The sequence below is a fragment of the Oncorhynchus mykiss genome, chromosome 16 (assembly GCF_013265735.2).
Source record: "Oncorhynchus mykiss isolate Arlee chromosome 16, USDA_OmykA_1.1, whole genome shotgun sequence".
Taxonomy (NCBI): Eukaryota; Metazoa; Chordata; class Actinopteri; order Salmoniformes; family Salmonidae; genus Oncorhynchus; species Oncorhynchus mykiss.
In genome coordinates, this window is record NC_048580.1 from 48,144,694 (window position 1) to 48,171,888 (window position 27,195).

Genomic DNA, 27,195 nt, shown 5'->3' on the forward strand with positions numbered 1-27,195 from the left:
GAGTGTTGATTATTCCATAGCCTTGCAGCAGAGACAATCATTCAAAGCGGTTGTGCCATAACACCTGAGAGGAGTGTGTCACACTTTCTCTTCTTGCTCCAAGTTTTTATTCACTCATTCCCCACCATGGGAATTAACCTCACCTTTCCAATCAAGCAACTCCAATAAATATGGAAGTTTTCTTACCGCTGTAAGAGCAGTGTGAGTTCAGGGCCGCAGGCGTGTTCTGTATACCAGCGATAAAGCCTGAGCACAATAGAGTGGAGGAGTGGAGCTGGCTTCAAGTCATGCCATGGGTATGGAGGAGGGAGGACAGCTTCTCTCAGCCTTACCGTCTCCCACACATACTGATCAGGGCTGACTTACTCCCTGTAATGACACTTACCTCTCCCTTACTTCCTAAGGTAGCCATTAAACCTCCATCACATGACTGATGAACTCGACTTCGGTATTTGAATATCCCCCTCAGCAGTCCAGTCTATGAACAACCTTCTAGTAAATCACCCTTCAGCAGAAGGTTGGTTTCAACTCTCTTCTTCAAACTTCTTATTTCTAATAGGTGTCTATTTGGTGATGAATATGTATTATCTGCAGTTTCCATGTAATCAACAGACTTGAGTATATCAAATGTACAGTAAAAGTAGTTAGACTGCATGCAATTGCATGTCAGATTACCATGAACCACAGGGTGTTATGTATATCTATAGTGAGGGGAGAAATGAAATGTTGACAAAAATCCATTAAAGATTACTGGGGAAATCTGAGTGTCTGTAGGTTCTCAAGTGGGTTTTCCTATGTGAGACCACCTGTGCTGATTTGCAACTGTGAGAAGCTGATGATCATGGTTTGTTCATACAGTACCCTACAGTAGCATGCAGTTCCAGTTTGATAGTAGGGCAGTCTTGCTTTAAGAAATGTGATACAGTCTTTACACTCAGCCGGGCTGTAGAGGAACACTCATTACTTAGTGCTCGCTGAAGGGGACAGAGCAAGAGCGTGTGCTCAGAGGCTGCCTCTCAATGGGAGGAGGATGCAGATGGAGAAAGCGAGAGAGAGAGAGAGAGAGAGAAAGCGAGAACGCGAGAGGGGAGATTCTACAGCAGTAAATTAAGGATTGCTCCTTATGTGCCTGTAAACGCGAAAAGCCAAATCTATTCTGTGTCAGTGCCAGGGTCTCCTCAAGGGAAGCCAGTGATATTTCAAAGGTGGAAATGGCAAGGCTCTAAATCTGTTGTTTCTGACTGGCTCAGCTGTCAGCTTTCAGTCACTGTGCTCAACGCTGTTGGTTGTCCTCAGACAAAGTGAAGAAAAGGAAGGAAGAGTAGTGTGACGAGTCAAAGGAGTTTGGGAGTCTCAACCTAAATCAAGGACGGAGTTGGATGGGGATTCCACATCAGCCTCAAGATGGATGGATTTAAAACAACGTGTTAGAATACTTAGGTAAGAGACTTACTGTTTAAAGAAGAGAGAGAGAGACACGTTTACTGTATGGAGGGAAGTAGAAATACAAATTCACCTAAGTGAATTCAAATGAATAAATGGAGACAGTTTTATAAAATCAGCATCACTTGTTTAACATGTTCATAAAGATGAAAGTGTGTTTGCACATATGTACTGCATTAAGCAAATTCCTTAGAGGTACGGTGCTCTGTTTCTATCACACACTTTATTTGTAGTAACATTGCTTTGCGTACTCAATATTTACTGTTTATTTTATGTTGTGGATTTAATTTTTCTCTCTTTTTCCAAGGATCATTTATACCAAATGTCAATGGCAAATAAGTGCAGGTTACATAGAGCCTGTTCAAATACATAACGCATGAAGGATCAAATATACTGACATTTTCTCAACCTTTTATGTTATTTACAGTACTTACATGAACACACATGAGTACATGAACACATTTAATAGAGCATCAAAAATAACTCATAGAAATGTCATATGGTTTGCTGACTTCGCCACCTTTTTTTTTTACAAAGGTAAGGTTCTCTAGATCACGGACACTGTAATATCTAAGATGAGCTGCTGGAAGAAATTTCCTCACGGAAGTACCATTCTTGAAACCCAATCCTTTTAGCTAGAAGAAAAAACTCTGCTAAAATTTCACGCAGACACGGTAGGCTGCATTCAGAGAAAAGGCTGTGCAAAATCGTTTGAAACCTAATCTAAAACAAAATCTTAAAAGCTAATTTGCCTTTGACATGCTCCTTGAAAATGTATTATTTTGTAATTTGTTGAACAGAAACACTGCTTGCAGACAACCCTTCTAGTTTGTTGATGTGAGGATCTTTTGACAGAGGTAATTCTTTGGTTTATAACTGAGAAAAAAAAGGCACTGAAATGGAATCTAATAAAAAATCGTATTACCCGACAAAGGCACCGGACCAAAAGCTATTTCTCTTTCACAAGCGTGACTAAAATTGGATAATTCTGTACTCTGTTCAATAGAATCACAATTTAATGCTATCACCTCTACAACGTTTGTTAATGTCAAGATCTCTTGACAGAGGCAATTGTTTCAAATATTGAATCATTCTGAAACCAACCCTAACCTTAACCTGGGATCTGCATGTGCCTTATATAAACAGCTTTTGAGAGACATTACATGTCTTTGGATTCCCATTACAGTTCTGTCACTGTCACAGCCTTGTGATATCCAAAAGCCATCCATAGAAAAGAGTTGGCAGCTAACTGCCTGCGAGCCAGGAGAGAAATGTTGTCTTTTTTTATTTCAATTTTTGGTTTAAAGGCAGGCAAGAAGAGAGCGAGAGAGAGAGTCAGGAATTGAAGAGGGAGTCAGCCTGTCAGAGGAAAACTCAGCTGCATGGAAAACGTCCCCAGGGGCCATTCCACAATTGCTGCTGTGCTGTGGCTCAGGGACGAGATAGGGCAGGAATAAAAAAGATTACAAATGAGCAGTTGATAATCACGCTTAATGATACACTGCTTGTTATGGCGATTATGTGGAAGTTCAGCTGGGTCAGTGTACCAGGACATCTTTTTCTGTGTGTGTGTGTGTGCTTTCATGCGGTCATAAATGCATTTGTGCTTGTGTGTGTGTGTTCCTGTGTGTGTGACATGATGACCTATGACATTGACTGTGCTCTCCCCCTTCTATAGCAGATGTGTCCTGTCATGTCCTGGCTGCTGTGTCTGGTCCTCTGGGTCAGTGGGAGGTCCATCCAGCTGTGCCAGGCCACCTTTTATGAGACCATACAGCTACAGCAGCACCATGTGACACGGCCTGGAAGGACCTCCATTCACGTGATTGGTGAGTTGGCTTCTCAACGACAACACCCTGTTCGACTTCTGCTTTGTTCCTCCTTTCAGCTGTGTGAATGCAAGTCTGACCTTGTGAGTCAAATTTCATGAGGTTTATTGTTTTTATATAGCCTTTGTATGGATATTTGCGCTACTCCACGTGTGTTTGATAAGATATTACAACAACAAAGACGTTACTTCAAACAACAAACAATTTAATTTACCTCGGACATCATAGGACATCATAGGTCGTCATAGGGCTTCATAGGGCATCATAGGGCATCATATGGCATCTTATGACATCATAGGACATCATATGACATCATAGGGCATCATTGGGCATCATAGGGCATCATAGGACATCATAGGGCAGCATAGTGCATCATAGGGCATCATATGGCATCTTATGACATCATAGGGCATCATAGGGCATCATATGGCATCTTATGACATCATAGGACATCATAGGACATCATAGGGCATCATTGGGCATCATAGGGCATCATAGGGCAGCATAGGGCATCATAGGGCATCATTGGGCAGCATAGGGCATCATAGGGCATCATAGGGCAGAATAGGGCATCATAGGGCATCATAGGGCATCATAGGACATCATAGGGCAGCATAGGGCATCATAGGGCATAATTGGGCATCATAGGACATCATAGGACATCATATGGCATCATAGGGCATCATAGGGCATCATATGACATCATAGGGCATCATTGGGCATCATAGGACATCATAGGGCATCATAGGACAGCATAGGGCATCATAGGGCATCATAGGACATCATAGGGCAGCATAGGGCAGCATAGGGCATCATAGGACATCATAGGACATCATAGCACACGCGATAGAACAGCAGAGCATGTACTGCAATGTTTTTGACCACACTGCTGGATGCTTATTTCCTCAAAACAAAATCAATAACAAATGCGCATGGGGCTGCCAGTGGCGCTGTTTCACCTATCACAGATCTCAGCTTTAACTGGAAGGGGATAGGGAGGAGGGCTTGGGCAACATAACTATATTCTACACTGAACAAAAATAGAAACGCAACATGTAACAATTTCAAAGATTTTACTGATTTACAGAAATCATTCAATTGAAATTTGTGAACCAAATTTGAGATACATGTGTTTTTTGTGCATATAGAACATTTCTGTAATATTTTATTTCAGCTCATGAAACATGGGACCAACACTTCACATGTTGCTTTTATATTTTTGTTCAGTATATGTAGAATGGTGTGTGTTTGTATCTTCTTTGTAAATAGTCATGGAGAAAGATTGTAATATTTTTCTTACCGCTCTAGAAAAGGTTATGGTGCGTGTGGTGTCTGTGGGGCCTTAATTTGACAAAGGCCTTCATTTCTAATAAGCTCGGACTAAACACCCATTAGCTAGCTAGCATGCACATTGCACTGTGTTGCGTTTGCCTTTTGTGCACAGATGTTTTGCTGCAAAAGTCCAAGCCCACCTGGCTAGATTGAGTGTTTAGTCATTTCGAGCGACAGTTTGCAGGATCTGACAGAACTATGACCCCCAGTAAACTTCAATGTTGAGGTGTGAGTTTATTTACCAACAAACTATTCTCCTCCTTCTGGTTTGGGTGATTACAATCTCTATGAAATTGGGCTGAATGGGAAGTGGACTACCGGTCATATGGTTCATATGATATAAAGAGAGAAGCATTCCCACGCTGTATAGTGAATCTTGTCAAGGCTTTCCACAGAGAACTGTGCCTGTGCTTTTAACTGGGGTGGCAGGTAGCCTAGTGTTAAAGAGCATTGGGGCAGTAACTGAAAGGTTGCTGGTTTGAATCCCCAAGCTGACTAAGTGAAACATATTTTGATGTGCCTTGAGCAAGGCACTTAACCCTAATTGCTCTGGATAAGACCGTCTGCTAAATGACATAAATGTAATTGAGCGTGCAGCTCCTCAGTGGCTGTTAAATGTGTAATGTCATAGTAGTGCTAAAGCATGTTAGCTGCTGCTGGTATTCAACATGCTGTCAATGTCAGGACAATTATTCACACTACAATATAAAATTCCATGTTCATGTCCTGATGCCTAGTGAAGCAGCAATCAAGACTGGTTCCGAAGAAACTGTGCACCATTTAAATTGTTTTATACATCCTCCTACAGCATTTTTTTTTATATACTTAAAGTAAATGTTCAGTGTTCATTTAAAAAAGGTATTGGGTCAATGTAACAAAGCACAACATGCTGCAGGATACATGCTCATTAGGTTCTGTTCTTTTCCATGTCAAATATCCACTTTAGTGAGATTTATTTGGAGAAAGCTGTACGCCTGATTGGAGTTACTGCTCTCTCGTGAGTCTTTGTTGTTTAGATGTCTCTGCTCATAAGCTTTCCTGAAAAGATTGATTGTGCCGGCACTGAAAGCAGCTAATTAGTCTAGCTGCTTGAATCATAAAGCAATGACGGAGGAATAACACAACATGGATGTCATATTAGTAGCTCCAGTCCTTGAGAGTAAAAACTACACCGAGAGCCATTTAAAACGACCCAAAAAGCCATTTAAGAGATGGCCTTGTACATAGATAAACAGATACACAGATGAGATGGGACTGGGATAGGACTGTAAATGCTGAGTGTTTCAGTTGCATGTCTGTCCCCCAAAAATGTCTAAACAATAATGAAGGAGACTATGTTTGCTGAGCTTGAGAGCCCTAGCTACCAAATAATGACCTTATGAAATATCCTCTGAGACGTCAGTGTTGCTGTTCTATGAGCTTTGTGATGGTACAGACCATAATTACATTCTTCCACTGAAGAATCAATCACTTGGGATGTTGGCACAATACCCTCTAACAAACACACGTTTCAGACAAGCATTTAAGAGAGATTACAAATTCCACCAAACGTGAATCCTTGTTAGTTGATATTGTACAAAGCATACAATCCTTATTTTTCTGGATCAGGGGAAAGTGTAAAAGCCTTGTCAATCCTGAATACCATAGTTTTCCTTATCCTCATTCCAGGATAAACAGGATGCCGGTGTTATGAGAACAGAATGGGATGTCTGGATTGACTGTGACACCAGGGCATTTGTTCTGTGTTATGTGTTGTGTGGCTGTTGGATTGGTAGCAGTATTGGGGTTGACGGGTCATGAATTGGTGGCAGGAAGGCCATTGGCTGTAGACCGTTGGGCCAATCATTGAAGCCAGTGACATGCCATAAGTTCAAATTGACTGGTGTTACCACAGGTAATTGAGATCACAAGTGGCTGTAGATCAGTTGTTTCCTTGCCAAAGGAAAGTGTTGGGCTGTAGGGGTAAACAGGGCCTCTAATCAGAATAAATGGTAGGCATAGCCAAATGGAAGGTTGTGACTCTTTACATGCTGATCACGGAGAAATGCAACTCACATGATGTCCTATATAAACAACACCTAATCCCAAACAATAGACATTCACTTTGAAAGCCTTGAACACAGGTAGGTCTATATGTATAATTGCCTTGAGCCAATTTTGAAATGTGTTGCAAAAACAGCACAAATCATCCCAAGTCTCCCTGTACTTGAGATGATCACACTCGTGATTACTTCTGCTTTGCAAGGATACTGGTTACCCAACAACAGTTCATTGGGTAGTACTTGACAGTCCTCCCGGTAGCATTAAGGGCTCTATTCAATCCACATCGTGGACGTTCAGCTTTACAGTGTGATTGGATTTTAAAGGTAATGCTCCTGCTTCAGTGGAGGCTGAATTCACGGTAAACGCTGCACATGTCGGCTGAATGGGAAATGACCTGTACATTTCTATTGCGGAATCTGTAACACTTCAGCTTTACATATTGAATAGAGCCCGAAGTCTTTCCAGGCCCAGGCCCAGCACACTCTAACTCTAGTTGGAAGTAGGATTCCTGAATAGATGATTATGTATGTCCAGTGAATCAGGAGGAGGTAGTGTCCTCCTCTCCACCCTGCAGCTGTACTTATAGGATGTAGCATCAGCCAGAGCTCCAATCTCAGACGTGCCGTGGGCTGTTTTACCTTTGGTGCAGACGTACAGTGTGGCTTGCTGAGCTAAGGGTCACATGAATCACAAGGTGCCGTATTTATCCGGTGCAAGGAGCGTGAACAACAGCGCACAAAAGAGGAACAGATTGTCAGTAAGGGTGCATGGATAAAATCACTGGGGAAGCCAGGCTGGGTAGAAAAGCCATATTACAGCATGTGTTGTGATAATTGCAATGTTTTTTAACTTTTACTTCACTCCATTCCTAAAGAAAATGATTTACTTTTTACTCCATACATTTTCTCGCACACCCAAAAGTCCTCGTTACATTTTTTAATGCTTAGCAGGACAGGAACATTGTCTAATTCACACATTTATCAAGAGAACATTCCTACTGCCTCTGATCTGGCAGACTCACTAAACACAATCTTCATTAGTAAATTATGTCTGAGTGTTGGAGCATACCCCAAGCTATCTGTAAATAAGTTAAAAAAACAAGACAATTGTGCCATCTGGTTTGCTTTATGTAAGGAATTTGAAATAAATGTTTACCTTTGATACTTGAGTATATTTTAAACCAAATACTTTTAGACTTTTACTCAAGTAGTATTTTACTGGGTGACTCACTTTTACTTGAGTCATTTTCTATTACGGTATCTTTACTTTTACTCAAGTTGGGATATTTTTCCACCACTGAACTAAGAGGTCTAGCCCGAACCATGAAAAACAGCCCCAGACAGATTATTCCTCCCCCATTAAACTTTACAGTTGTCACTATGCATTGGGGCAGGTAGCCACAATCCAGATTCGTCCGTCGGATGGTGAAGCGTGATTCATCACTCCAGAGAAATAATTTCCACTCCTCCAGAGTCCAATGGCTGCGAGCTTTACACCACTCCAGCCAACGCTTGGCATTGTGCATGGTGATCTTAGGCTTGTGTGCGACTGCTCAGCCATGGAAACCCATTTCATGAAGCTCTCAACAACGTTTCTTCCAGAGGCGGTTTGGAACTCGGTAGTGAGTATTGCAACCGAGGACAGATGATTTTTACGTGCTACACGCTTCGGCACTTCGCGGCTGAGCCGTTGTTGCTCCTAGACGTTTCCACTTCACAATAACAGCACTTACAGTTGACCGGGGAAGCTCTAGCAGGGCAGAAATTGGATGAACTGACTTGTTGGAAAGGTGGCATCCTATGACGGTGCCACGTTGAATGTTACTTAGCTCTTCAGAAAGGCCATTCTACTGACAATGTTTTTTATGAAGATTGCATGGCTGTGTGCTCAATTTTATACACCTGTCAGCAACAGTTGTAGCTGAAATAGCTGTAACCACTAATTTGAAGGGGTGTCCACATACTTTTGTATATATAGTGTATATAGACCTACAGTGGGGCAAAAAAATATTTAGTCAGCCACCAATTGTGCAAGTTCTCCCACTTAAAAAGATGAGAAAGGCCTTTCATCATAGGTACACTTCAACTATGACAGACAAAATGACAGAAAAAAAATCCAGAAAATCGCATTGTAGGATTTTTAATGAATTAATTTGCAAATTATGGTGGAAAATAAGTATTTGGTCACCTACAAACAAGCAAGATTTCTGGCTCTCACAGACCTGTAACTTCTTCTTTAAGAGGCTCCTCTGTCCTCCACTCGTTACCTGTATTAATGGCACCTGCTTGAACTTGTTATCAGTATAAAAGACACCTGTCCACAACCTGTCCACAACCAATGTCTGATAGAGACATACCCCAAGCGACTTACAGCTGTAATCGCAGCAAAAGGTGGCGCTACAAAGTATTAACTTAAGGGGGCTGAATAATTTTGCACGCCCAATTTTTCAGTTTTTGATTTGTTAAAAAGGTTTGAAATATCCAATAAATGTCGTTCCACGTCATGATTGTTTCCCACTTGTTGTTGATTCTTCACAAAAAAATACAGTTTTATATCTTTATGTTTGAAGCCTGAAATGTGGCAAAAGGTCGCAGAGTTCAAGGGGGCCGAATACTTTCGCAAGGCACTGTATATATATATATACAGTATATAAGTGTATGAAAGGGGTGTGCCCCCAGGTACAAAGTTATATTTATTTTAAATGCAAAATGCTGTCTGTCAGACAGTCCATTTTCCCATGTGGTGTGTGTGCACTTAACAGTGATCTATATCCAGTAGAGGGAAACCCATGCCATCTTAAATTAATCTGGAGTGATTGTATTGTAATTATGTACATTCTTCAAAGAGGAGGAAAGATTGGTGCTTTAGATAGGAAGAATCCTGTTGAGTGGTTGGCCTAAAGCTTAGTTCCATGTGGAGGTGTCAAGAGAGACAACAGAGAGGAGGTGGAAGGAGACAGAAGCCTGAGGTGGTCTCATCAACTCGCTCTCACCTACACTACGGCTGGCAGGGCTTGAACTCAGACAGTGTTGAACTCTACTTGGCTGAATGGTTCTTTCCTAAAAGCCCTGAAGATAAAACATCAACATCATGTTTGTGTACGAAGACTCCCAGTATCATTTTAATTCTCTGTGCAAATAAATGCTTTAACTGACAGACACAAAAACGTTACATATATATTTTTTTTTGCGATAAAGAAATCAGAACTGAATCCACACACGTCAAAGTATAATATTTAGGTTAGAGGCCGAGGTTATAGGTAGGTTACACTATTTTAACGTTGCTTGCAAGCTACATGTTTTTCATTGTGTATTGCTCTGTAAAACAGAGTGAGAGAGAAAGAGAAGGAGCACAGATGTTTCCCCCATGCTGTGTAATAAAGAACAGCCAGTGTACTAGTACAGCACTACTCATTTGCCAAAGACAGGAGAGGAAAGGAGTGGAATGTAATAGCTGAACAGAGACGGCAACCAGGGTACAGTGCTAAGTCCTCGCCAGAAACAAACATGGAAAATGGATTTTCAGCTGTCGCAAACATTGTTTGAATCCATCTCTGCTGAGTTCTAGAGAGTGACAGTTTAATAGCCTTATATAATGCATCCTCCTGGCGCGTTATTTAACTTACATTTCCCTCATCCCGCCCTCAGACCTCTCCGCCGAGAAGGCTTGGGTTAAAATACTATTTGAAATCTTTCATATACTTTGAGCATTTGCTTTGGTCTGCCTGGAGTGCCAGGTGGGAGGGGTTTGCACTTTTGAGATGTTTGTATTGGTTCCATTGCAACAGGCAAGCTTAATCAAGCACAGATACAATATTTGAAATGATTTCAAATAGTATTTGAACCCAGGTCTTCCTCAGAGCCAGGAAGCCATGGTCTCACCAGTCTCATCCCAGCCTCCCTGCAGTGTTTATGGGAAGTGGCATGCAGCCTGAGCTCCAGGCCCTGCTACATCTGGAGCCTGCCAAGGCCACTTTGGCACAATATTCTCCATACATGCCACAGTGTGACCCCAGAGGACCAACACTCCATACAGCTCCATTATGCTATGTAGGGAACCTTTCTAGACTAATGTCCAGTCTATAAACTATTCTCATAGCATTTGCCACATGCCACATCAGACTTTGGGGTCTCCTTCAGGGGAGGATAAAAAAAACTAGTGATGTGCCAATTTTGGATTTTGGATTTGGGCCACATATTCTCAGTTATTTTGTGTCTTTGGTTCAACTAGGTGAAAAATAATCATGTATGGATACAGGACACTTTGGACATGCAATACCCTTGTTATGTTCAGTATAGGAGCGATATTGGATTTTACAATTCGATTTCCTCACAATTTTCTCTCTTGGAAACCATGAATAATTCAATACACAAGACACATGTGGGCTTAGTGCTTGTAGATAGTTGTTTATACAACATGTTAATTGAAAATGTACATGCAGCAGCATTGCGCAAAGGGCTATGGTTTGAGGTCAATGTGTGTGTGCAAAATGAATTTTGGTGGCCTACAGCTTAATTAATTACCCAGCACTCTTTCTGCCTCTGCCAGCTGTTAGCAGCTTCAGACTCTCTGTATGAGGATCTCCGTGCATTAATAACCATGCTACTTCACTCCCACTAGGCTCAGTGGCCGCTGGCGTAGGGGGATCTCCAAGAACGCACACATGCACGCACACACACACACAAACAAAGTGTAGAGTGGAGGGGAATTGTTTTGTTTTGCATGTTGGAGTCACACGAAAACAGCAATCCATCAACACAGTGTCAAACAGCCTCCACATTCAATGCGATCATCCTCTATTCACGTTTCGCCATTCTCCACAACAACAGCATGAGGATGAAGGAGACTAGAAGAATACTATTTATCCTAATCCTAATGAGATCTGATTTTGAAATAGAGTAAAGTGATAATCCTTTCAGTGAACATATCATGCCTATGTCAGTGGTTCCCAACCTTTTCAGATCCGGGGACCACCAAATCACTGTCAAAAGATCTTGAGGACCACCAAATCACTGTCAAAAGATCTTGAGGACCACCAAATCACTGTCAAAAGATCTTGAGGACCACCAAATCACTGTCAAAAGATCTTGAGGACCACCAAATCACTGTCAAAAGATCTTGAGGACCACCATTCGCAATGCCACTGCATTTTTTTTAAAGAAAATATATTGGTGGTCACATTTAGTTAATTTTTACAGCGTTTCTCACCACAATCTCAAAGCGCTTTAAGCGAGCCAAATACAATTTTAGTTAAAAATGTAAAAAGACATGCAACAAATAGTTCAATAGATGGATGATCATGCCATAGTGTTTGCATAGTCAACTTCCACACAGCTCTGACACACACACACACACACACACACACACACACACACACACACACACACACACACACACACACTTACCACACCAGACATGCTACCAGGGATCTTTTCACAGTCCCCACATCTAGAACAAATTCAAGAAAACTTACAATATTATACTGTATAGAGCCATGATTGCATGGAACTCTCTTCCATCTCATATTGCTAAAGTGAACAGCAAACCTGGTTTCAATAAACAGATAAGGCAATAGCTCACAATACAATGGCTCTCTCCTATTTGACCTAGATATTTAGTGTGTACGTACTGAAATGTAGGCTGTGTGACATTTTAAATGTGAGTAGCTCTGTCCTTGAGCTGTTCTTGTCTATTAATGTTCTGTATTATATCATGTTTCATGTTTTATGTGGAACCCAGGAAGAGTAGATGGTGCTAATGGGGATCCTAATAAAAAAACAAAATACCATTCATGGCTTGAACAGTCAGCACCAGGTAGAAGGCCAGAGTAGAGCAGTGAAGGTAACAAATTAAAGGCCTATTATTATTTGCAACAATTTGAATTGTGAAAAGTAAAAAATGGTCAAATTGCTTAATACCATTCATACTCCCAACTGTTATTATCCACCTGCGGTATGTCCGCAGACCACCATTAGCCACAACATCCACATCCACCATTTTCTTAGAATATATGATAAGCTACAAAGCAGTATTAATGGTAATACCTTTCATACCACCCTACCAGTTGATGGGATTTTGATGTCTGACATTTCTTTCTGAGTAACATTAATTTATCATGATGCCGGCGTCAACTCTAATCAGTATTAAACTATTAGTGTTGTGAGTCTGCTGTACATCTCAGTGAGACAAGATCAGGACCCTTAGGTATCATCAAGGAAGACTCCCCCCCTGGATCTGATGCTGTGTCTGGGCTGAACTGTAACCACCAGAAAATAACTCAATCCTTACAGTCATTTCATTTCAGCTGTTTTTTTCTTGTCCTAATCTCTTGCAAATAAATGTGTTTGTGACCATTTAGCCTTAACTCTAACCCTAGCTTTCAGTCCACATCTTGGTTCAACCTTAACCTTAGTCTCAACCCTAACCCTAATCCTAGCTTTCAGTCCACATCTTGGTTCAAACCTAACCCTATTCTCAACTATATCCCTAGCCATAACCCTAACCCTAACCCCGGTTCATCATGTCCACACCCCTGTTCATCATGTCCACACCTCGGTTCATCATGTCCACACCCCGGTTCATCATGTCCACACCCCGGTTCATCATGTCCACACCCCAGGTTCATCATGTCCACACCTCGGTTCATCATGTCCACACCCCGGTTCATCATGTCCACACCCCGGTTCATCATGTCCACACCCCGGGTTCATCATGTCCACACCCCGGTTCATGATGTCCACACTCTGGTTCAACTCTGACCCTTGTCAATAAAGGAAACTCTATGTCCAGTACACCGACAGTATATCTGCAGGATAAGTCTTTACCCTCCATTCTTAGTTATTTCAAATGCTTGACAGGGATATGCAATTCATTATCATGACTTAAACCTCATTAACTAGAAAAATAGCATCTTGAATTCCTAATTAGGTCCAAGGATGAGGCTTGGTATGATAAATAAGGAAGGTAATTAATACTGTGAGTATCAGGCTCTATTGCAGATTTCAGCTTCTTATGCCTCTTATACCTCCTTGGTGTGCCACAAATCACTTTACATATTTCAACCACCCATCCAATTACAGCAGGTTCAGAGCTGATGTTAAGCATGCCGATGCCGTAGTAGAGGGGTGATAGATAGAAATGACTGCTCTGTTGCAATAACGAGAACCCTATCATAGGATGAGGGATGGAGTTAGGCTAGAGAGCATCAATTGGAGCAGCATCCTATTGTCTCACATTGGTACACTTGTGATAAGAAAGTACCTAATGGTACTTCATTGTATAGAAATGATGATTGGTATACTGCCCCTTCATTAATATGAACCAAACAGTCCACTGGTGGCAACGGGACTGGAGAGTAGGCTAGAAGTTAGATAAAACATGAAACAGTAGGCTGTACACGGCACCAACACCCACGTGGCCTAATTCCTAACGCACGATTAAGATAACTGAAAATGCTTGTTACCTAAGACATCTCTGCACAACACCAGCATATTGAATTAATCATTCACCATTTCCTTCAACTCCTTTTACCAGCACTGTCACCCTGCGAAACTTACGTAATCATTACTACCCAACCCAGGAGAGTACATGTCTTATTGTATGACAGGTTATTTAAGCATTCTATTATACAGTGCATTATCACACAGAGCACATGTTGCAGCAGAGTGCAGTAGCAGGGCAGCCAGACACATTAGTACCCAGCACCAGACCGCAGTGTCCGTCCATCCAGCCCTAAGAGGAAACGACGTCGCTACAGATCCAAGCTAAGCAGCTGTCCACTGAAGACTCTTTGAATAGCGCTCGCCAATCACTTACCTCCTTTCTTTCTTAACTTTCATTCTTTCTTTTTTTCATTCTTTCTTTCTCCATGCAGACTCAAAGTCTGTCATCAGGGAAGGCTATCTATAGATATTAAATACCTGGAAACGTAGCAGGCAGAGAGAGCCAGGGCCAGATACATAGACAGGCAGACAAAGCTTTGACATTTAACAATGGAGTAAGGAAACTAGGGGCTCATGTTCCATGTTTCTTGTCCTACTTTACCAATGTCACCATTCACCAGATAATGCAAGTCCAAAGTGGCATGTATGTCTTTCATTGAATGTTTGCTACTGTAGTTTGTTGTCACGACCGACAGCACACAAATACAGTATATCCGCAGCAAAACATAATCACCATGGGCAGTTTTTCACATAAGGGAAGACTGGGAATACGATTTCATACCCTTGATCAATACCAGTTTTACAACAGCCTCTGCCACCCTGTATGACAGCTGTGGAGACAGGCTTTGAGGCTCAGATGCAAATGGGAGGAAAAAAACATTCCCTTTCTCTCTCTGGTCCCTCACTCTCTGGTCCCTCTCTTCCATGCTGTTTTCATGCATCTCAAAACAGCAGCAGCAGCTCCCTCCTCTCAGTTTGCATTTCAATAAAGTATTGCCCATTCTAGGTGGCCTGTTGCATAGGACATATCTTTCACCCTCCTGTGTTAAAGTGACAGTGCTGCCAGCCATTTATTTCATACATTTCCTTGCTTATATTTGTCATGGACCCTACTTTTTCAGAGTAGCAATTTATATTTTTCTTCAGCCATGTGTAAATTGTGCATGCTGTGAAAAAGGACTTTGCTAAATCCAATCCAGAGGGGGAGAGGGGAGGATCATTCTTTCTGCTCTGGGAGGGTAGGTAAACAGGGGTACGCACGCATGCACACATGCACATGCACACGCACACACACTTACTGGGACTTCTCAGTGCTTTTCAAAGCCATGTTATTTGCTCTAAGGAAACATTGATCTAACATTGAGCTGTTCATAACATTCAGTTACTCAGGGTTTTTTTTGTGCCATGACTCACACGATTCATCTAGATTTCATTTTGTCTGTTGAATTTCAAAAGACAAAGTTATAATTGGCAAACATATCATGTTATCTTATGCTGTTCTTTTTCTGCAGAAACAAATTTCTCACGAGCGGCATATTTATCATAGAATTTATCATGCAATATTGTCTCCATGTTTCTCTGTTTTCCCCAAGCATTTGAGACCAGAATAACAACAGCACTGTAGGGACTTTACTGGAGGGAGAAACATAGTCCTTAAATTTGACACCATGCAGGCTTGTGTTTTGTGGCTCTCGCTGTCTTCCATCTGCATTAATTTGACATTCTCTAATCTGGTTGTCTCATTACCTCAGTAACAGGGCTGTGGTAGCCTGCTGGCATGGACCTCTACAGAGAATGAACCATAAGAGCTGCCTATTACGGGTCACCTTGAGCAAATCTTCTATTTAATGGTGACAGGCATGCTGCTTCCTTCCAAGCATGGGCTGTGGTTTTCCAGGACTCTTGGAGATCTGTCCTGCTGTTTCATTTAAGTTAGTTGTTATTTTTATAACATTTGAGCACACAAAAGAGGGACCTAGGTTGCAAATGTAATATTTGCTACAATTTAAGTGTAATATTTACTGAGAGCAGTTACTTTCCTTTGTTATGACATCATCAATACCAATCATTCTTATTTCCTCCTCAAATTATGTAATAAAGGCAATAATTACATGATGTAACTTTTAAAAACATCTCTGAAGGCAGCCAAACATGGCATTGTTCTGAAGGAGTTGTCCTAGATTAGCAGATCACACACCAATGTCTATGCCTGAATGCGTGTGTGTGCGTAGATGCGTGAGAGCGTGGGAGAGAGCCATGTCACCTGAGTGTGTGTATGCTCATGCATGTGTGTCTCATGCATCTGTGTTTTTTTTTAACCAATTTGAAAGTATAAGGGGATATATCGAGGAACAAATGCCGTTGTCACGACTACGACGGTGCCAGTGCAATGAGTGGAGATGACTCAGGTGTTCAAAAGTTTGTATCAGACCGAGAGCCTACTGCTTTTAATGTAGTTCTGTAGGAGTTTTAGTTTAGAGGACGATATCTCTGTAGAAACAGCAGTTGCAGTGATGGTAAAAACAGCTTGATTGCCATAGCAACATCAGGGAAACTGGGCAGTAGGGAGTGGTGCTTCAAATACAGCAGTTCTGCAACATCTTTAATTGAGCCTCCTTCTCCTTGGTTGCAGGCCTCAACACGTTTAATACGGAAAGAGATTAACTGTATAGAAAGCTCTGGGTACAGGTTGTCTGGATACTGGACAGCCAATAAATTGTCAGATGCAAACAGATCTTTAGTGGACAACAGTTCTTGAGGGTTTGAACAAAAAAAATCGGTTTCCTGGTGAACCGGTATTTGAGTTGTGTGGTTGCAATATAAGCAGTCCCTTATCTCTGGTATATCTTGGCATTCATCATTCAAGACTACGTTTAAATTGTGTGCAGTGCAATGGACACAATGCACCATGTCTCAGGAAAGACTATCTGTGTTGGCAATACTCAGTATAGAAAACAGTCGGGCCTGGACTCACATACCATGGTAAAACAAAACACACAAAAGGACTTCAGAAGCCTTGGGGAGTCCCTCAAGTTAGATTTTATTTGATTTTATTTACCTTGAATATTGCAGCCCATTTGTTTAGGCCATTAGCCTGACAAAACCCGCTGAGTTCAACAATAAATAGTTGCTGAATTTATCCTCAAGCCAAAGTGTATTTGATGTGTAATTTTCATTTTAAAAAGTTAATAAATAGCAGATAAATACGTTTCTTCAGAAAGTATTCCCAAGCCTTGACTTTCTCCACACTGTGTTGTGTTACAGTCTGAATTTAAAAATGATTAATTGAGATTGTTTGTGTCACTGGCCTACACAAAATAACCCATAATGTTAAAGTGGAATTATGTTTTATTTTTATTTTACAAATTAATTAAAACAAATGTAAGCTGAAATGTCTTGAGTCAGGAAGTATTCAACCCATTTGTTATGACAAGCCTAAATAAATTCAGAAGTAAATCTTTGCTTTACAAGTCACAATAGTTGCATGGGATCACTCAGCAAATACGTAGTGTATGCAAATAAAAGTGTTTAACATGATTTTTGAATGCCTCATCTCTGTACTATACACATACAGTATGTAAGGTCCCTCAGTTGAGCAGTGAATTTCAAACACAGATTCAACCACTAAGACTAGGGAGGTTTTCCAATGCTTGACAAAAAGGGCACCTATTAGTAGATGGGTAAAAAAGGTGACCGAAGTTATTAATTACACTTTGGATGGTGTATCAACACACCCAGTCACTACAAAGATACAGGCATCCTTCCAAACTAAGTTGCCGAAGAGGAAGCAAACCGCTCAGGGATTTCACCCATGAGGCCAATGGTGACTGTAAAACAGTTATAGAGTTTAATGGCTGTGATAGGAGAAAACTGAGGATGGATCAACAGCATTGTAGTTACTCCACAATACTAATTTAATTGACACAGAGAAAAGAAGGAAGCCTGTACAGAATAAAATATTCAAAAACATGCATCCTGTTTGCAAGACACTAAAGTAATACTACACAAAATGTGACAAAGTAATTCACTTTTTGTCCTGAATACAAAGTGTTATGTTTGGGGCACATACAACACATTACATACTTTCAAGCATAGTGGTGGCTGCATCATGTTATGGGTATGCTTGTAATCATTAAGGACTGTGGAGTTTTTCAGGATAAAAAGAAATGGAGCAAAGCACAGGCAAACTTTTTGAGGAAAACGTGGTTCAGTCTGCATTCCACCAGACACTGGGAGATGAATTCACCTTTCAGCAGGACAATAACCTAAAATGCCAAATATACACTGGAGTTGCTTACCAAGAAGACAATGAATGTTCCTGAGTGGACAAGTTAGTTTTGACTTAAATAGGCTTGGAAATCTATGGGAAGACCTGAAAATGTTTGTCTAGCAATGATCAACAACCAATTTGACAGAGCTTGAAGAATTATGAAAATAATAATGGGCAAATGTCGCACAATCTTGGTGTGGAAAGCTCTTAGAGACTTACAAAGACTCACAGCTGTAATTGATACCAAAGGTGTTTCTTCAAAGTATCGACTCAGGGGTGTGAATACTTGTGTAAATGAGATAATTCTGTACTTAATTTCTAAAAACTGTTTCATCCATTTTGAATTCAGGCTGTAACACAACAAAATGTGGGATAAGTCAAGGGGTGTGAATACTTTCTGAAAGCACTGTAGATAGTAGACTACAATGCATAATGAAACAATCCCTAGTAAGCTACTGTTTTGTGTTATTTGGAATTAATAGACTGGTTTTATGCACAACAACTTTCTATCCAAGCTGGGAGAGAGAGTGAGGACAGCTCATGTCATGCAGGTTCAGGTAGCCTATATAGTATATTCAAAACAATCTATTGGTAACTCATTGCTGTTGCATAAAAAATGTATTTTACTATCTGCAATGTTTTAATTTCCAACTTTAATTACCGAACAAGTAATTACATTATTGCCACCAGCCAGTAATCTTAAAATGACAGCATTGCAACACCGTGTATAGCTTTGTGAAATCTTAGGCTTAACATGACAAAATGATGACCAAATAGGCTTCACAATAAAAAATAAAAAATACAATAGATTTTTTAAAATTTAACTAGGCAAGTCAGTTAAGAACAAATTCTTATTTACAATGACAGCCTACCCCAGACAAAAGCTGGCCCAATTGTGCGCCGCCCTATGGGATTCCCAATCACGGCCGGATGTGACACAGCCTGCATTTGAACCAGGGACTGCATCTTTCATTGAGATGCAGTGCCTTAGAGCGCTGCACCACACAGGAGCCCCTTAGTTAAAGCAAAGCTGGATATGCCCTAGCACCACAGAAAGCCTATCATCGATTCGATAAGAAATCAACCACAGAAACATATCGCAATTTCAGCACTATGGACAGCTATCGGTATTCTATACTTTGTGAGTGGCTGTCTGGCTGACACATTAGATTAATCATTTTTTTATGGAGGAGGGGGGGGGGCATCTCCGACCTTGTAGGGGTCCACTGAAACTGCATTACGCCAGTGACACACACACATACTCTCTATGTTAATTATAGTAGACAGCAAGTCATGGCATGCTTATGGCATATAGTATTAGTGACATTTCTAGTGAGATGTAGCGACCATTTGCCTTTGAGAAATAGCAGCTTCATTACTGGTGAATAGTCAATTATTGGTCCCATATTGCCCCTGTTCACCTCCATTAGACACAGAGAATCTCAGAGCCACGCAATTGTGGAATATCAATGTTGTGAGTCGTTGTCATGCATGTGTTGGCACTACAGTATGAACCTCTATATTAGGGGTAATAAATCATCATTCTTCATTTCCGCTGGGTTTCACTGGGTTTCAGCATGTGTTTGATTGTTTTGTGGACTCCCCAGAAACTGATATACTCCTCTGTTAGTCCTCAGAAAGTGATTTACCATAGACACCAGGTGTTGTGTGACCTGTCCAAGTCATGGGTTCTTAAATTATTTAGTGTTCACACAAAGGTTTGTCTCTGCAGCCCCCATGAACCGGGGCTCCCAAACCCCTTTTACACTGGTTTGAAATGTTACAACCATCTCCCCTGAGTACCACAGAAAGTACATTGTCAAATGTCAGGACTATACCTTATCTTTCCTCGAAATACAGTGAAAAGGGTCAATGCCTCTAAAGAAAATAAAAAAAGCGGCCCAGATCTATCGGGTGGCAGGTTGTGTGTTGGCACCTGTGTTGCTGACAAATCCAATGTTCAAAGTCCTGCAGCCAGGAGGAGGGCACTAGCAGAAACATGTCATGGCAACTAAAACAGTGCCATACTAGAAAAGCTCCTCCTGTTCCTGCCTGCCTTTACCACCAACCCCCTGGAATGACTGTCAGTCAACACAACGGCAGTAGAATCAATAAGCTAAGAGATCAGGAACTGGCTCGTGACATGCTTCACATAATGTGCTTCTCCAGGAGAGATGGGAGATATTAAACTAATATTTTTCTGCTTTTTGGAAAATACACAAACTCAACCTTCCATAGAATATCACAGCTTCTATTAGACCTATAGCTACATAAACACATGCATGCACACACTAGTTCTGACACCATTTGTCATATTGACTTTCTTCTCAGTCATTGATAATGGAGGAGGGGAATGGAAATACAGAAAATGATTATATCCTGGCATGGCTCCAGCAGCCGTCACCTGATGAGGCAGTATTCATCTCCAGCCATTATTATTATTATCCATAGGCAGCTTTTCTCCATCTCCCCTGATATATTCATGATGCAGAGATGTGGTCTTGGGGCATGCAGTGTGTGGCAGTCACAAACTGACTCCACGCCGACTGAGCTTAAAGAACGCTCATCAGTTTTACATTACTTTTGTTTGAAGCCACCGAATACACCTGCCCAGCTGGAAATAACCAAGTCTATTTGCATTTTTATTTGATTTTAATATATTCTTCAGCGGTAATGATTTCCAATTATAGAGTATATCCAGACTCAAACGTGTGTTCTCTCTGCTGCTCTCCTCTCAACAAGCAACGAACAAAGTGGATTCTGTTGAGTAGTGTGGTTTTAAATAGATCAAAGGATGAATCTGGGTCTTGTCTTATGCAATTAAGAAGATGCATTAAAGAGAACAAACCCCTGTGGGCTGTTGTTGTTTTAACTGATGCCCTATTGCTTCCACTGCTATATCAGGATCAACATTGTGCAAATATGCCCTGTTGTTATACAGTACACCGACCAGGCTCAGAGATATACTTTATGGTCTCTCCTCAACTTCTGCCAAAGGCTGTTGACTTTTTCTCAACCACTAGCCTTGAGTCACAAAAACCCCTCTGAGAATTGGGAAGCCAAAGTTTGTAATTACTTTCCTCCCCCTCAATTAAACATCAATTACCATTGTTTAATTACTGTATTACAATTATTTCCACCAATTAAACCTCTAGGCTGTCTCTAACGTCACTTCCCGGCTTTGCTGCTATTATTTGCAGTCACTTCTCAGTCGATCCTAGACATTTCAGATATCTGATACAATGCACACTCTGAAAAACACAACGCTATGATGCATAAAGACAGTGGGTGGGTGAAGAATATCACAAATCCTAATACCCTTACTTATAATGGTAACATTTGGAAGCCTCTTAAATAGTCTTTGCATGTCTTATTGAAAATGTGAACGGAATTATTTTGCTAATGAGATAAGGTGTTGGAATGACTGAGCAAGTGAATCGGTAGGAGAGTAGTGTGTGGTCTCCTTTCATCCAAGGGTCAGGCGAGGTGGTGTTAGATAATCTTATCAGGCTCTACCATGATGTCTGAATTATAGCATGAAACTGACACCGACTCATCTCCAACCTGAATTTAAGCTCTTTTAAATGTTAATCTGGGTTTTGACTCTGAATATGGGTTTTACTTGAAATCTCATATCTTTGAAGACAAATCAAAATTTCTATCTAGTTGGTGAAAAGTCCGTTGGCTATATTTGACTAATCTTTGGATATTGCACAAGGTAAGATTATAGCACGAGTGTTATTCAACCCAGTCTCATGGGCTATATGTTCCATGGTATTACTTTCATCAGCAGGTGATATCCACTGCTGCTCTGCAATTACATTCTCTAGTCATAAAACATTTTTTAAAACTTAATGACATATACATTTCTCAACAAACTTCTCCAAGTGGGAAAATGTTCATACTTGCCTCATTTTGAAAATACAAAGGAATATACTTTCTCTCTACAAACTCCTCCAAATGGGAAGCTTTACATTTCTCCTACCTGATTCACAATAAACCTTCCTTGTTTCTGGTCAACAGACAGGCCTAATTGTTGGATGGGTCCTACTTGTTGTGTTGACAGTGTTAGGTGTAGGGGTAGACTGCTGAGGACAGCAGGTGGGGCCTCCTGATAGGGAGATGTCTGTCCTGTAGGCAGAGTAAGCCAGCCAGGCTGATAAAGAGGGACAGCGGGCAGGTGTCCTGTAGGCAAAGATAACCAACCTCCTGATAATTACATGAAGGGCCATTATTCAGACTGAGGGGGAGGGATGGCCCCTGAAGACATTCTCATCCTGCTTATAGATATGTCTTTATCTACTGGCTCTCCATTATCATCATCATTCTGTCACACACACACCAGGGGCCTCACTCAGTCAAAGCACAACAGCCATTACTCTTGTTTATGATAAATCTGCTTGACATATTAATAGCTGTCACATGTAATACACTTGTAATGTCTTGCATAAAGATATTCCATCTACTGTATGTTGATATTGTGATAAAAACCTAAAACATACACAGGTGGTGAAGCTATTTAACAGACCACCAACAATCCTACATATACAGCTACATAAATCATTGTTAATTGTGCTGACTTCGCTATCAAGTAAGCCAGGGGATCTTTCAGCTTCAGACCCAAATGAGAAATTGACCGCTCTTCCATGACCCAAATCCTCCTACAATGACCCCAATTGAAAATAAATAGTATGTGATTATAGATGTATCCTCCTAACTCGCGACCTATCACTCACATGCCCAGGGCCCACTTTGGGATACAGTGATGGTTTAAGAAACCCTGGACTAAGCTCAGGAGTTATTCTGAATTGTTTTTTTTCTTAGAGGGAGGAACATGTGAGGTGATTGCTGCTCACAGATGCTGTAATAAGAACAAGATTGAAGAGCGGTCCCAGACAGTCAAGTGTTCCTGTCTACCAGGGAAGGTGGCAGGGACTACCAGGAACAGACCCTCCTGTGTTGACGGTGAGTACCACCACTACCATCACAATCCCCATTGGTATTGCAGGCGCAAGAGAAGTGTTGGCACTATCACTGATTGGACTCACACAGGTGCTGCTAATAGAACCCATATTCAACAGTTCTTTAAAATATGTTTCTCCAGGGTTGCATAAAAGTAGTACAATATATCATTTGGAGTGTGTATGATGCTTCCGCCTTTCCCAATAGATCTGGAATAGCAAATATCACAGCAGGTGGCCAGTAGAAATAGAGAGCCCCATGCTCTATCCCTTTCATCTGATTAGATGACTGTAGAAGTATGAACATGAGAGAACGTATCGGAGAACATATACAATTCATCAATGGCAATACTTTTCTAGACCTAGAGAAGCTGCCATGGTTCTTTATTTATTGTGCATTTTGTTTTAAATAGTGTCAAGTCTAAGACAGGATGCCCAAGGAGTTGTTGTTATTGATTAATAGATGCACTATAACCTTGGTTCGACCAGCCTCCTGGCAACAAACCTTGGTAACCCTGTTTACCATAAGGAACAGGTCCAAGTGAGGTCCTCATGGGTGATGAATATGTATGACTGGAAAACCACTTAGACTGCGACAGTAAAGAACACTGTTAGACCAGCTGGCTGCAGTGTTCATGGACATTTCAACCTCTCCCTGTCCCAGTCTGTGATCCCCACATGCTTCAAGATGTCCACCATTGTCTCTGTACCAAAGCAAACTAAAATAACCTGCCTAATGACTAATGGCCTGTAGCGCTCACTTCTGTCATCATGAAATGCTTCGAGAGGCTGATCAAGGACCACACCAGCTCCACCTTACCTGACACCCTGGACCTACTCCAATTAGCATACTTCCCCAACAGATCCAAAGATGATGCAATCACCATCGCTCTACACACTGCCCTGTCCCACCTGGACAAGAGGAACACCTATGTGAGAATTCTGTTCCTCGACTACAGCTCAGTGTTCAACACCATAGTCCCCTCCAAGCTCAACACTAAGCTCAGGACCCTGGGTCTGAACACCTCCCTCTGCAACTGGATCCTGGACTTCCTGACAGGCAGACCCCAGGTGGTGAGGGTAGGCAAAAACAGCTGCACAATCGAGAGCATCTTGACCGGCGGCGTCACCGCCTGGTACGGCAACTGCACCGCCCTCAACCAGAAGGCTCTACAGAGGGTGGTGCGGACAGCCCAATATATCACTGGGGGCAGAACATTTACACCAGGCGGTGACTGAGGAAGGCCCGAAAGATCGTCAAGGACTCCAGTCACCCAAGCCACGGACTGTTCCCTCAGTTACCATCTGGCAAGCTGTATCAGAGCATGAGGTCTCGGACCTACAGGCTCCAAGACAGCTAGTACCACCAGGCCATCAGACTGCTGAACAGTTAACTCTAGCTGTCTCCCTGCACAGACCTGGACCTTAGAGACTATATACACCTTAGAGGTTATTTGCACTGACTACTCAAACATCCAACCCTCACACACAAACTTGCACACACACAAACACCTATAAAACACACACACACACAATTACCCGCACACATTTAGAACACACACACACACACACACACACACACACACACACACACAAACACACACACACACACACACACACCACACACAACGCTGTTGTTCAATTATATACTATTGATTCCACTGTGTGACCAAGTCACTACCCACTCTTTTTTGTAAATACAGTGTTATACAGTCCATAACATTTGATTTGAATTGAAACACTCAAACCAAATATTTTCTGAACTTACTGGCCACATACAACACAACTACCTCATTTTGTACTGCGGAATTGCAGTGATGCTTTATGAATTGTATGTATTGGGTTTTTGACTGATGAGGCACAATTTTACCATCTCTAGTAAAGATCCAACAGAAGCCAATATTAGCCTATATCCCTCCCTATATATTCTTCCTGTGCTGTACAGCGAGCATTACTTCTCACCTGCTTGTATGCTTCTTTAGATTCTAACCATTAGATGATGTTGCCATAATTACTGAGCAGAGTAGACAGAGTGAGGGAATTTCAGGTTTATTCTGTCTGTCAGGACTGACAGGGTATTTTCTTCTGTCAAACATCTGAGATGTGCTGGACATTTAACCTGTATTTAAGGCAATTTTCTTTTCCCAGAGCAAGAATATGGCCTGCATTAGAGTCACAGCTATGCCTCCTCCTACACATGTCTAGACGTCTGTCTGTCTCTTTGATTTATGACGCATGTAAGAAATGCAATGATATACAATTCTTTCAATAATTCACATAGGGTTGTTTCAGTGCATATTTTGTTTTGTAAGTACTGGTACAAGGATTCCGATTTGGATTTTGATCGATTATTACACCATACAGGTAGGGATGTTACAGATCTAAGACAAGGGAGAGTTGACAGTTACTTTGATATTTGTCAGACAGATTCCCACAATTTAGATGTGTGTGTCTGTCATTTGATGAACAAAGCAACAGACCCTCTAGTCACCAATCCATCTCCAAGTCATGCACTGCTATCACTATCACAGTTCCACTGGGTAAGACATACTCAGGTCACCTTATCCATTTGTTGCCTGCAGCATCCATAGTGATTGGGAAGTGGTGGTGCGAGATGGAGCCCTGTCTGGAGGGAGAGGAGTGCAAGACGCTGCCTGACAACTCAGGCTGGATGTGTTACGCTGGGAACAAGATCAAAACCACCCGGGTAAGATAGCCTCACGTTACCATTTGAAACAGAGACATACTAGAGGAGGGAGAGTTACAGTCATGAGGAATTTGCACCAATAGAACAATACAGACTTTACATTTAAAGACAAAGGCACAAGGTATTGACTGAAGTATATATCTATACTACCTAATACCTATTTTTGACTGGTTAGGGCCAGTAAGTAAGCATTTCACTGTACACTTTGATTTGTTTTACTAATGTCTCCTTTCTTTTTTAGAACACCCAACAGCCTGCAAGCGAAGAATACCTCGAACTTTAGACGGACCAACTGCAGAGGTCAGCTTTGACATGTTCCATGGAGCTGTTACTGTATACCATCTTATCATAAATCCTCTAATAAACAAGATGAACATTATAGCTGCACTGCAATATATCACAATATCTTAGTGCTCTCCCTTTTGTTTGTTTCAGATCAATCCAAGGACCCAACAAAGACACTCAGTTTGCTTTCCTGGATGTGTGAATTCTCAAAAGAAACTGCTGCTCAAGGGTATTGGGAATGATGCAGTTCAAGGATACCAATGGGGGACCTTATTGAATTCTGAATGTTGTTCTTTGAGGAAACACTGCTTTTGGATGTACAGCACATCTGTCGTCAGAAAACTCAGACAGACTCTGCGAGATGGGCAGACATTTCTGGGTTACCTTTAGCAAGTACTTGCAGTGGGGAGTCAGGATTCTGTATATACCATGTTTCAGTGTCTTCATGTTAACAAGAGCATTGTCTACAGTATGATGGTGGTGAGATGTAAATGATTCCAAACCCTGATCTGTTCTGTTCTTGTCCATGTGTTCTAGGTTTCAGACCACAGCCAAAAGTCTAATATTTCTCAGACATTCAATAACCTATAGGTTTTACATCACGTGAGGATGCAACTGTACATTGGTTGTTAAAAGGAATAATTTGACCAATATAACAACATATTTTTGTTATGGAAAAAAAAACGTTTTTGTATTTGAATGCATTCAGTCAACTCAGTTGCTTCGTCATCCCTCTTAGAAATAACAACACAATAGTCCAGTTATCCTTCAAAAGGTTGATTGCTCACCAAAAATACAGTATGCTTGTTTTGTTTTTTACTCCTTTAGATGCCTTATGTGTGTCTTCTTCAACAACATATTAAAAGTCTACCATTGCTCTGTG

At 41.3% G+C, this 27,195-nt stretch overlaps 1 protein-coding gene across 1 annotated transcript; it reads left to right on the top strand.

Annotated features, from left to right (window-relative positions):
* Positions 1-958: 958 nt before the first annotated feature.
* LOC110492157 (chemokine-like protein TAFA-1) lies at positions 959-27,195 on the top strand. Its single transcript, XM_021566214.2, has 6 exons — positions 959-1,440; positions 3,122-3,272; positions 23,184-23,324; positions 25,903-26,027; positions 26,269-26,327; positions 26,463-27,195. Exons 2-5 carry the CDS (start codon positions 3,125-3,127, stop codon positions 26,308-26,310), a joined length of 456 nt encoding a protein of 151 aa, XP_021421889.1. The 5' UTR covers positions 959-1,440; positions 3,122-3,124; the 3' UTR covers positions 26,311-26,327; positions 26,463-27,195.